The 12,917-nt window shown below is 39.7% G+C and overlaps 1 protein-coding gene across 7 annotated transcripts in view; it reads left to right on the forward strand.

Moving 5' to 3' along the window:
* HOXD3 (homeobox D3) overlaps positions 1-12,917 on the forward strand; it is a 42,422-nt gene that overhangs the window by 20,134 nt on the left and 9,371 nt on the right. For 5 of the 7 annotated variants that reach the window (XR_007359166.2, XR_007359165.1, XM_048869893.1 and 2 more), the window contains 2 exons: positions 7,096-7,179; positions 11,778-12,332. Coding sequence is in view for 5 of the 7 variants with exons in the window: in XM_048869893.1 (XP_048725850.1) it covers positions 11,837-12,332 (496 nt within the window). In the remaining 2 variants the exon portion in view is untranslated. Of the gene's footprint in view, positions 1-96; positions 430-3,134; positions 4,016-7,095; positions 7,180-11,777; positions 12,333-12,917 lie in introns of those variants that run through there. The other 2 variants (XM_048869894.2, XM_048869895.2) reach the window with 2 other exon arrangements.

Genomic DNA, 12,917 nt, shown 5'->3' on the forward strand with positions numbered 1-12,917 from the left:
TAGTCGTTAAGGTAAGAATGAGGAGCAAAGGCAGAGTCAATAGCAAACACCACTCACTGTACAGTACAGTAAATAGGGACCTTTAATGCAGAGCCACAGAGCTTCCAACGGCCATGTTTGTTATCCTTCCCCCCTGATTTTTGTAACCGTATAGACCAAAACGGTCTTGCTAGGAACAGTCATAACAGGCAGAATTCAAAGTGCAAGGAAGATGATAAGAATAGATTTCTACAAGTCCTGACCACGTGATTTACGAAATAATTAATTCAGCACGTCCCTTAAGAAACACGGAGTCGTCATTAATCTGCCAAGCAAAGGACTCTATCAGACTTGAAAACTGAAGAGATCCCAAGAATATAATATACAAAGGGTGCAGGCTCTTTCCCTGCGCACCTATATCTTTGGTAGCAGCCGAAAAAGAGAAGCTTGGTATGTAAACATTTTACTTTTTATTCCTTCATATTTTAATCCTTAATGAACTTAGCTGTCAAATGCTTGACAAATAGGACCCTTTGCTTCCCGATTTGGAACCATGCAATAGTCAGAAGTTGGTCTAGGCTTGTGTGGTGACCTTAGATTCAGAGGAAAAGATTTACACTTTATGAAAAATTATGATGTTGGGCAAAGGCTCTCTTTTTGTTTATGTGTGTGCGTGTATACGTAGAGATAACAAGAAGGCAAAAGAAAAGGAAAGGGTTTACTAAGAGCTGTATGTATGGTGAAATGGGAGAAGATTTACTGGTTGCTTATGTCTTACTGGGAACAATACTGGCTGTCAGGGCATCTGCTGCCCATTCTTAAAATGGTGAGAAAAGGCCCTGAACTCCTTTTCAAGCAAGGGTCGTAAATTTTTCTTTGCGTCATAATAGAAGGCTATAAAACTGAGTTGAAATTTTACCCAAGGCAGGTTTTAAGCAGCAGATAATGAATTCCAAGCTTGCTTCTCCCCCTCCCCCGACATTACTGCTACCGTTACACAAAGGGAAGGGTTTATTTTTATTTTTATTTTCGTCAGATAAATGCCCAGTTTTGATCTGGTCCTTTTCGGTTTCTATCTGAAATGATTAGCAGAGCATTCGTGTGTGTGTGTGAGAGAGAGAGAGAGAGTGGCGGGGCGGGGGGGGGGGGAGGCGGGGAGAGGATGTTGAAAACGGGGAAAAAACCCTATGAAAAGCCCCCAGTCTTTAGGTCATTTTGCGGGAGATACACACTCTTAGAACTTTGAACCAGTAGTCCACGCTGAAAGAAAACTGAGGGTTGCAGTTTTTATATAGAAACCATGTTTCCCCATCCTATAAAACACAGACCGCAAGGCTGAGATTTCTCTGTTAAACCCCATAGTCAGTTGGAAATACTTTCTGCGAACAGGATATTCTTTATTATCCCTCGCTGGAGTAATTTCTAAAAACCCAGATTGTAGCTTTTATGACTTCCGTTTCGGTGGCAGGACAGAGGCAAAGTTTCCTCTGTTATGAATTATACATTCAAACAATAACACATTAATTCAATTATTCAAAGATGACAAACGCGTATGCGCGTTGGTGGTGACTAAAAACCAGCTTTGCTGCTTCACGATAACTCCTCTGTTTTCATCAATGAAGTTTATATTATCCTCTTTGCCCAGAAAGAAACCAAACTCCATAAAGCCACGCGGTATCATGGCCCCGAACATAAATTGAAACCCTTTAATAATAACGTTTATTCCTGTATATAGCCTGGGATATTTGATCAGTTTGACAATTGCCAGAGTTGTTGTTATAAATCATCGTAAGTAATTCCTGAAAGGGTGCGAGGCTGCTGGGGGGCGGGCGAAGACTGTAAATCTTTCTGTTTTATTGCTCTATGAACATATGCTCCGACTGAAGGAGTCTTCAGATCCTTTACTGGAGACAAATTCACTCAAAGCTTGAGTCCTAGTATGGCGGGAGTTTCACACTTCTTTATTGCTTTTGCTGTCCCCGCTCACTGTCTTAATTTTTGTTGTTCTTGTTGTTGTTATGTTTATGCAGTATAACTTAAATGAACCCGTCGGTGGCGTGTGACTTTTGCTAAGAGATATTTACAAATTAAGCATAAAAAGGGAGATTTCCCTTCTCAATCCCTCCTCTTGATCTTTACTTGATTAATGGCGCACTTTGCACTTTCACTTTTGTGTAACGAGCAAACGAGATTTTCGTCATTAGAAAATGTGTGAACCTATTCTATACATACATATATACATACATACATACCTCTATATAAATACAGATAGATATACAGATAGATACACTGGTAGTGAAATATATGGCTGGCAGAAAATGATGCAAAGAACAATTGACTTTTACGTGACGCAAGATTCAAGTACATCATTTCCAAGAAATACAAGATTACAAATCCGGAGTCCGAAACAATAATTTACCTTGAACGCGTGCTTCAGTTACTGGACTGCAATCTTTTTATAACTTGTTTGCAAAGTCAGGAAAAGCAAAGTAATTTAGATAAATGTTACAATACACTTAAGGGTAGTATTGTAAGGTAATACGTTACTGTCAGATCTCAATGCTTTGGATGGTAATGAAATCTTAGTAGATCCTAGATTAGATGTGGTGTATTTATAGCTACAGACACCTTAGAAAATCAAACAAAAGAACTAAAATACATTTTTACAGAATTTGAGCTGTTCAGGACATTTGTATGCACTCATTACATATAGAAAGAGTGTTCTAACTCTGTGTGTACATGTATAGGTATTCATATATACATATAGTGCTTTTTCTATCTCTCTGTGTATATATGTATATACATATACAGAGAGAGAGAGAGAGAGAAAGAGAGAGCGAGATCAGACTCAGTGCACAAACAGAAAAGTAAGGCGATTTTTCTAAGGCTTCTTTAGTCTTCCGATCTGGAAAATCCGAGTTTACCCAAATATTTCCTCCTATAGAGAAGAAGAAAACAAAGATTAGTGCATACTAGTAAAACCTAGAACATTTCAGACAGCTTTGTAGTGTACATTTGTACATCAGAGTTTTTATTAAACCATATTTTCGGTTACATAAAATCCAAACATTATTATAACATTATAACATTATTTTCATCTTCTATCGGACATTTCTGATTTAATCATGTATTTGATCGGCAATGGCTGAAAAAATCTACCATTCAAATTAATGTCTTGTGTATTTGTTTTACTCACAAGGAAAAAAGATTGACATAATAGAGATTATAGAGTGTTCATGGACTAAGGGATCCTTCCACTGAGGGGTTGCTGGGGTAGTTCAATTTGTCCAGAAGCTCTAAGAATGCTTGATTTATCTAGGAAGAGAAGGTCTTCAAAGTACTTTACCTAAAAGATCAATTTATCCAAAGGGATTTGTAACACGTCAGGAAGGAATTGTTGCCATTTGGTACCTAAAACAATAATACAACCCAGGAATGTGAGACGGATTTGCATTGGACTGCTGCCTTGCTTTCAAGTGAAGCTTATGGGTGCTTTTGGATCCCTGTGTAATACCCCCAAACATGTGAATTCTGGGGGGTTTAGAGAGGACGGACATTGTGAAAGTTCCAGCCTCAATCAGAACAATCTGCTCTCAGGGTCACGTGAACAAATATGCTTGTATTTTAAGGCAGCGCCTGTATGTCTGATTATAAAGGGGTTTCTGTTGCTCTTCTAAAAAAAAATCATAAATGGCCGCACGATTTAAAACCAAAACAAAGCACTCTCGCCGGCCAATTGCTGACTTTTATTCCTTGGGGTTGATTGCCAAGGACTGTTGTAATGAATTAAAAACAAAACAACAACAACAATAACAACAACAGATTCCGAACTCCACTCGCCCTCGTTTATTGGTAGTTGAGGCTGAACCTCTGTTCATTCTATCGGGAATGCTGGTGTATGAAAATGCCTGTCACACCGCAAGCCCAGGCTTAGGACAGGACTGTCTGCGGACAAAGGGTGAAGGGTATATTCTAACAACTGAAAGCACAGATATTGAGACCGAGGAGCCCAGGTTTATGATAAATTGATACACAGGTAAGCAATTGCATGACAAAATGGAACCTTTAACCATAGATCTGCATTATCGCCTTTAGTCCGAGACTAAATATAACTGGCTAGTAATCTGTGATCTGACTGAAAAATATGTATAGAAATATGTTTCCATCTACGTTTATAGCAGTATCATCTTAATGATATGTGGGGGGGGGTTGTTTTTTGTTTTTGTTTTTTTGTTTTTTGGGGGGTTTTTTTGTTTTGTTTTTGGAAACGAAACATTTTACAAACGTTCAGGAGAATATATTTGCCCCGGACCTGTTTTTGGTGGTTTCAAGTATGGAATGACAATTGAACAAATAAAAGAAAGAAAAACTTTGTCATGTACTGTCACTGCCAAAATACTATAGAGCATCCTATTAATTCGCTTACTTGGACTGCTGGGCAGGGTGTAGCCGGGTTGATCTTTACTGTACGATTTGAAATAAATTCACCGGTAAGGGAGCCTCCACATATGGTTTCTTGAATGCTCTTCGCAAATCCACTCGCATACTCACGTATGGTTAGCCTTTGGTTCATACCTATCATTTGATGCTGTATTTCTATCTGAGCTACTGGTTATTTATTTATTTATTTATTTATTTATTTATTTATTTCAGTCACACATGCTGTTGAAGTACTATTTGCTATTCATGCACCAAGAAGTTTTCTTTAAACCTATTTCCATAGTTTGATCAACTGATAAATGAGAGAGCGTGGGGATATTTAGTGGAGGGTTTGGGGTCTAAAACCAATAAAATACAAACAAATTTCATACCTATTTTGCTTAATAAAAGTAAATGGATCTCACAGAAATATGTGTAAACCTTAACTCAACTTTTTGCTGTTTAAAATAGCCAGAACCTCCCACTAAATGCAAAGTTCATGTTTTAAATAACTTGCTACCTTTTAAAATGTATGAATTATGGAAGATCTTTCCCGATTATACCTATTGAAATGAGCATAATATAACATCCAACCTTTGTGTTGGGTAACAGAAGCTCAGAATAAGGCACTGCTGGACAAAATCTGAACAGAAGTCTTTATATCTCTTAGGCAAATCTTCCTTCATTTTAGATGCTCACCCATATTTATGCAGAACAGTGAAAAGACTGAAAGAAAGTTGTTTTGTCAATTGCGTGTGCTCTGCTCGATCAGAACTTAAAGGCAGGGAACATTTTTCTTAGCTGGATGCCTCCAAGCTGCTGGCCTGCCAAGTTAGTCAGTTGAATCCAATTACTGCAAGCAGCATTTCATTTGGCTCGATGGAAGCACTCACTTATAACTTCACCTAAAATTTCAATAATACCTATATTGGGTCCATGCCTGAATAGTTCTAAAGATTTATCCCTGGCAACTTTTTATCAGAGCTCAGTTCTCTTTCTTTGACGAAGCTTCGGTAAGATGGTATAAAGCCAACGTCTTTAACCATCAGATGCTTACAAATACAAATTTCGGATGTTGCTTGCAGTTAGGGTAGAAAATATATCTTTGCAAAATTGGTTGCAAAGTAACCCCTGTCTAGAGTAAGGATGATATCACTGAACTGCTGAAGTGCTGCTGCGAAAAGGATCAGAAGTCGATAATTAATTAGACACAAAATGAAAACTTACCATATTAATCAACAGCGGATAACAATGACTTGATAACAATATTATGATCTCTCCGGTCAAGAGCTAAGGGGTACCGAATTTATGCTTTCTTCTTACACACTGTAACGTACTATTCTATTTCTAATGAACTCCGTTATAAAAAAAAAAAATAAAGCACTTAAAGTTGACGTACGCCCACGTGAATATATTATATAAAACGTTACCGGGACAGGCCTTGGACCAGGAACCTGGTAGAACATCGTGTGTAATCATGAAGCTCTACTTCCCAAACTCCAGTTTGCCAGCATAAATTAAGGTGAATTGGAGGGGGAATGCTGCATCATATTGGGTTTGGACAGGGACAGAGAAGATTTGGTGGAAAGTTGCAAGCTCTGTTATGTTGTGAACTATTGGAGGCGCTTCCGTTGGTTGTTCATTAAGTGGTGAGTTATTGCTTTACAAGCCAAAGGTCATTTCAAAGGCTTATGGTTGCTAGATATCGTCTTTATAATGACCTGGGGTTTTTTTTTGTGGGGGATTTTCTGACACTCTTCATGTTCTCAAATTCCTTAGTCGACACATTACAGAATGAAATGCAAAATGTTCATTTTGATCCACAAATATTTGTTGTGTGTGTGTACAGCAGGCTAAATTTCTATCTTAGTTTTCTGTGTATCTTAAATAGGGAATTTAAAAGGTAGTTCCAACTGGATTTTTATACCTCTTTCCTAAATTAGTAGATCAGAGCCGGGGGTGGCAGATCTGTACAGTAGTGCTGTGCCTTGTTTTTTTCTTGGTGTGACAAACCCGAGATAACCACAGATATACATAATGTATGAGCGCCGTGGTAATGGCGCTGTGGTCTTTCTAGTAAATTTCCATTCTTCTTAGTGTGATGACTGGACCTGTGCATGCTTTTCCTTACCCATGCCAAATGCATGCAGTTATCACTTACACTGTACAGCGCTAGATGGATTTACATCCTTTTGCTGGGGGGGGGGTTACAATTCATAATTGCCATGTTTGCACTTCCTCCCCCTAAGAGGCAAAGAACGTTGGTACAGTAGCTAGTAACTAGTGGAGGTGCTGGAAGCATTAAAGAAGCCATGAGAATGTGGAACTGTTTTTTATTTCGATCTGAGTTGGAGCTATTTTATCAAATGTTCCGCCAAATGGTTAAAAAGCTTTGGGGCTCTGATTACGTGAGCGCTAGACTCACGCCCTGTATGTACTGAATTGTCTGAAAAAGTCGAACAAGGCCTCTATAAAGTTTTGCCGATGAATCGTATAAAAACCAAAGGCTTCTTTTCAAAGTGTTGTTAGTACAGTAAATACATGTGAAGCACCTGTTATCTGTCTAGTAAAAGAGCTAATGTGGAGTTGGAGTCAGAGAGAATTGCTACATAAAAGGCGTGAATTTATTGTGATATTTATCAAGAAGGAAGTACAAAACAAAACAGCTTCCACTGAAAGTTCTCAATTTTGTTTCAGGTACGTCCCAACGGATTATCCAAAGGAATCCGAAGATCCTACAAAAAGAGTTAAAGTCAAAAATCAAGAAAAAACATAAGCGTGGTGAGTTTTTACTTTTGTCTCTATAGTTTGTCACCTCTCTTGCTACAGAAGTAGTTGCCACAGATAATTTATCATATGTAAAGAACAAAAATGCTTGAAAGTTTATCTCCCTAGTGTAAGCTAACATACATAACATGGTACCTGATGATCGATTTTCAAATCTATTGCTGTTTAATAGCGTTAACCCAAAACTTCAAACACGAAGAATGTTATTACTGTAAAAGCTATTTCACCTAAATAACATTCTTTAAAATGCTGTCGCCCCATTTAAAGTAGCTCATTATTAAACCTATTTAAACTCCAATGGAAAACAAAAAAAAAGCATTTAATAGAACCACATTCGAACCAATCCTGCTCCCACCGAATGGGAATTTGTCACCATCTTCAGTAGGGCTCTTTAAAAGCCAGTAACATTTTAATGCTGCTTTTATGTACCAAAGGCTGGTTACAAATAGTAATATTAAAGCTCCAAAACAATATTTCAGGAAGACCTCTGCTTCGCTCAGAAGAACTCTGAAATCGGTCAGATAGAAAGACCAACATTTAGATCCTGATTTACCAATGTTATCAGGTGGCTCACAGAGTCTTAAATCACTGGAAGAGAAACAGAACATACACCTATTAAAACGCGGCTCCCTCTGTGAGCCATTGTGTACAATCTATAACACGAATACATTTCAGTATCAGTGGCAGCCATAGTCAAATTACATCAGTCACTCTTCCCGCACAAAAATTGGGGGGAGGGAGAGTTAATTTCCTGGAAGTCTTCATGTTGCAGTCTATCCGTCCGTTTGGTAAACTATGTTCCAGCAAATCCAAAGACCAGGAGTAGAACGTGATTTGGGGGAGGTGGGGAAGCAGGGTAAAAACAATAACAACAGATAAGCAGAGAGGGGTTCAAAAGTCCCTGGAAACGTGAAGGAAAATAGTCTGTGCTCTGACAAGAGACGCAGTAAAGAAGGAAACTGTTTGACTACTTTATATATATGTCCCCTTCCAGGCTGCAAATAAGGAAAATTTGCGGAGTAGGGAATTCTTTTGCTGGTCTTCCTCCTACGCGTAGCCTGTTTTACCCTTCTGAAAGTGCTAGGTCTTGAGAAGTGTTTTCCTTTTCATTCCTTACTAAAGCGTTTACTGCCATAGTACTAGCAGTCATAAATTTTGTTACAAACCACAGTGACAGGTGCATTGATATGCACCGTGAGAGCTCCGGCTGCTTAATAACCACTCCACTGGCCGCTCTTACTGCCTGTTATTTATTCCGTATCATATTAGATATTGATCCTAAGCAGAATTAAGTGTAGTGGAAGTATTAGTAGAGAACTGCTTAATATGAATATGTTTGGGTGTCGGATCGAACACAATTGTGAGACTGGAAACTTGTCAACATTTGAGGTTGTTGTATTTTGTGCACACACGTGGGATGTGTGTGTGTGTGTGTGTGTGTGTAAGTGGAAGAATGGGGTATTTTGTCTAACAAACCTGCATCTCTTATATCTAGTCTGATTTCCAGATATAAGTGTATGAGGCGAAGTAGCTTCCAAGCGTTTGGAAAACAGAGACAGGACAAAGAGCCCCATTACCATATGTAATGTATAACGGTTCAGATGAGGTTAACCTCTCTGGATAGTAGGAAGGGAAACTCGAAACACAGACATGGGTACTTTGTGGTTGCCTAGCCCTACTGCATTTCAGTCCACCCCCCACAACGCTAGCAAACCATTTGGAGGTTACTTTGCTGCAGACTGTCTTTGGCCAAACCAAGAAGTGTTGAGCCCGTGCTTTTGGTGTTACATACAAAAACATCGCCTTATGCATTGCACTTGTAAAGTCAAAAAGTGTAAAGATTTAAAAAAAAAAAAGATCTAAAAGATGAGCCACCAAACAGTTGAGCATTGTCCGTGTGATTTATGGCCCATTGCCTCCTTTTTAGGTTCAAGCAGAGTTCACAAGTAGTTGGTATTTCAGAAAAGAAATAAGGCTTTTAACAGTTTTTCAGTAATATTGTTTCTTAAGATTCTGTGTATTCTTTTGGGGACTATATTTTATTTTGTATATAAAAGAATAAGCACAATGCTGTGTTGTGTTAACAAAATGCTTCAGTCCAGACTATGCCTGAAAATGTAAATGATAAAGGTAGAAAATTATTAATTGAGTGGATTATTTGCAAAAAGTAAATTATGAAAGACAGTTAAACCATAGATTGCCTAGTCTGGATCGTTGTATTTTCTTAGCATTCACAATTATCTTCGCTTATTACTTCTTAGGCCTCTGGTTACTGCATTCTTCAGGATGGGGTTGGGGCGAAGCCGCAGGTTTTCTGCCCCTACCAGCTTCCCAAAGAGTTATCAGCCCATGTTGATGAAAGAAAATAACTCCTCTGGTGAAGCTGTATTTAAGATCAGATGGCAGGATAAACAATTTAAAGTGACCTCGAATTTTCGTTATTTTAGTTCAGAATAGATATTATGGTAACTTTTAGAAAGAATGCCAATGCTACTTAGTTATAGCAATTACTATTGGGGAAGCAGCAGACAAATAAAATTAAAAGTAACATATTACTAAAGCTTTGCATAAATATTGACTGAAGAATAACAATTAACAGAGACTGCTTTAATATTTTAGAACCACTTTCCTGTAATATGTTAATACATTTATACAATAAAGAGAGACGCCTGAGATTTTCTCAAATACAGGCTACATTGTCAGGTGAAATATTCCGTACTTTATTTTGCTAGACGGGATAAAAGATGCAATTTTAAAAAACGCATAAAAATACTAAGGGTACCAGTAGAGAAGTTGTATCAGCCATATTATAGCATTTATCAAAACTACGTGTTAGTTCCCATCTTGTAAGCTATAAAATACAGATTTACATTCAACAAATTGTATATAGCTTTTGTATCCGAGTAAAAATATTGATTATATGGAGAACTTTTCATTTGGCTACATTTTCCAGACCAAGCAGTTTGATAGGAAAATACTGAAATCTGAAATAACTTTTGCATGCTAGTACATAAACAAAACATGGTTTGTAATGAAAACCAAACCATATAAATGGTCTCAGATTGATTCGATTGACAAGAACTAACAAGAAACGTTGGGTGAAAGATTTTGAGCAGGGTAAAATTAATCAAAGAGTTAAGATAGGGTAGCTGACCTAAGCGTTTTTCTTTATAGTGCAAACTTGAGTTACTGAATGGTGTTAGTTATACTTTAACTTCCTAGGAATCTTTCAAGGAAAAAAGAGGCAGAATTTACAATAGAGATGGAATTTTCTATTTTTTTCAGGTTCTAATTCGGGTTCAATCCATCATGTCATCTGGGGCTTCACACTTCACACTTTTGCGCCTGCGTGCCCAGAAAAAAAAGGGGGGAGGGAAAGTAGGGATGTGGGTTAATCTTTATACCAAAATGGTATAGGATGCATGCATATTATGGATAAATATATACACATATATGATGACAATATAAATGATAATATGACAGTGCAGTCGGAAAAACAAAAGAGAGAGAAAGAGAGAGAGAGAGAGAGGTAAATGTGATTTTTGCACACATTCTGGGAAACACAGGGAAGGAAAAATGCATAGATATAATACACTAAAGAAATACAGTAGTTAATTTCCGTACATCTGGGATTTTTAAACGCTCTAAAGTTATACTAGAATGATACTGGGGGACAATGTAACCTCACAATTTTCACTGAAAGCCTAACACATTTATTTTTAATGGTTCAGGTGTATTAAGCGTCAGTTCAAAGTTTAAAAAAACTAGAACAAGAGGAAATTAAACACATCCTGAAATGTGTTCCTAAAGTCTGGGCCATTGTTCGCACATTATATCCGCCATTATCAGAGGATCTGTTCAGATTTTAAAGAGATGGAGCCTAATGCTCATCCCTTCACTTAGGTGATTTGATCTATGCTTTTTGGTTAGAGAGAAAGAAGGAAACTCCTCAAAGACTTTGAAGCATCTGTCTGACTATTCAACTAGATTAGGATTCTTTTAAAAAGTATTTAATGTATTTTTCACCCATTTTATGTTCAGTGTAGCTTCTCAGTCAAGTTAATCCATAGTCTCCCTCTTTCTTGAAGATAAAAGATCTGAAAGGAAAGCCTGTGCAATTTACAGATGAAGGGTCTGAAAGGAATCTGTATACTAGCCAAATCTTAGCATGTCTGAGTGTCAAAGTATAGGATGAGTGAATGAGTTAGTGTATGTGAGTCTATATGTAAGCATGTGAGGGAGTGTGTTTGTAAGGGGTGTGTGTGGCTAAAGGAGATGTCTGCCTTCCTGATACTAGGGAGGGTTTTACAGCCTTCCTCTGCATGTGGGGCGGTGGTCACTTGCTGGTTTGAACTGGAGTAAAAGGCTGGTTCTCTGTAACTTGAAATCTTTAAATCAACATTTGAGGATTTCATTATTCAGCCAGAGGTGATGGGCCTGTGACAGGAGTGGGTGGGTGAGGTTCTGTGGCCTGCCATGTGCAGGAGGCTAGACTAGATGATCAGGATAGTTCCTTCTGGCCTTAAAGTATACGAAATCACACCAGTTCTTCTCAATTAAAGTTTCTTTTGTCTCTCGCTGTTTCCCCATAGGTGGCTTCCTAGGCAGTGAGTGGCCCAGGCCGACCACGTGAGCCGCTGGGACCTAGTCAATGTTATCTGAGCAGGGTCCCCAGGCCTTGGCGATCCCAGAGAGCAAGATGCAGAAAACCGCTTACTACGATAACTCGGGGCTCTTCGGGGGCTACACGTACAGCAAAGCCGACGCCTACAGCTACAGCTCGACCCACCAGCCTTATACACAAGCCGCCCTGGACACAGACTACCCGAGCTCCGCCTGCTCCATCCAGAGCTCGGCTCCCATCCGAGCCCCAACCCACAAGAGCAGCGAGCTGAATGGCAGCTGCATGCGGACCAACGGCGGCAGCCAAGCAGGCAGTCAGCCCCCGGGTATAGGCGAGCAGCAGCAGCCGCCTGCGCTGCCGCCTTCCTCCCCACCGAACCCCACCAGTGCGGCCCCCCCGAAAAAAACCAAAGGCGGCCCCAATTCCTCCAGCTCTTCCACGGCCACCATTAGCAAACAGATCTTCCCCTGGATGAAAGAGTCCCGGCAGAACTCCAAGCAGAAAAACACCTGCGCTGCTTCAGGTACCCGACACGCTCCCCTCCCTGGGGTCACCCCTTCACGTCCCCCTCAAGTCCAGCTGTCCCTGGTTCTGCTAAGCAGCACACTGATCAGCCTGGCCAGAGCCCCTCCCCAGCGAGGCAGAGGGGCCAATGAAGCACGGGGAAAGAGTGCCCCTAAAATCTTTGACGTGCTCGACTCTGTGGCTTCTGGCATAGTTGAGTGAGGGGCTCCTAAGCCAAGTCCTCTGCAGCTGGGGGCCTGTTTCACTGTAAATAACAACTCTGTCCATTGGAACTTGAGTTCGCGGGATGCTTCGGTCCCCTGCGCTTTGATCGAGGCTTTTCGGGGAGGCAATGCAGTGCTACAGGGAGGGGCCACTGGACTTATGGTTTACAGTCCTGCTGGCCATTCGAGCCCGTCTGACGTGCAGAGGAAAACAGCATTTCCTCGCCCTCCGTCTAAACGCTTCAATCTGTCCTTTCTCCCTGACTCCGAAATGGCTTCTAGTACGTAGCCTTTAGAAATGTAGACAGCACAAGCACTGAAAACCACGTACTCCTAACACTCATCCCTGGAAAGGTCCCCAATCTTTTTTCCAGTAACAG

Source organism: Caretta caretta, chromosome 11, assembly GCF_965140235.1.
Source record: "Caretta caretta isolate rCarCar2 chromosome 11, rCarCar1.hap1, whole genome shotgun sequence".
NCBI classification, from domain to species: domain Eukaryota; kingdom Metazoa; phylum Chordata; order Testudines; family Cheloniidae; genus Caretta; species Caretta caretta.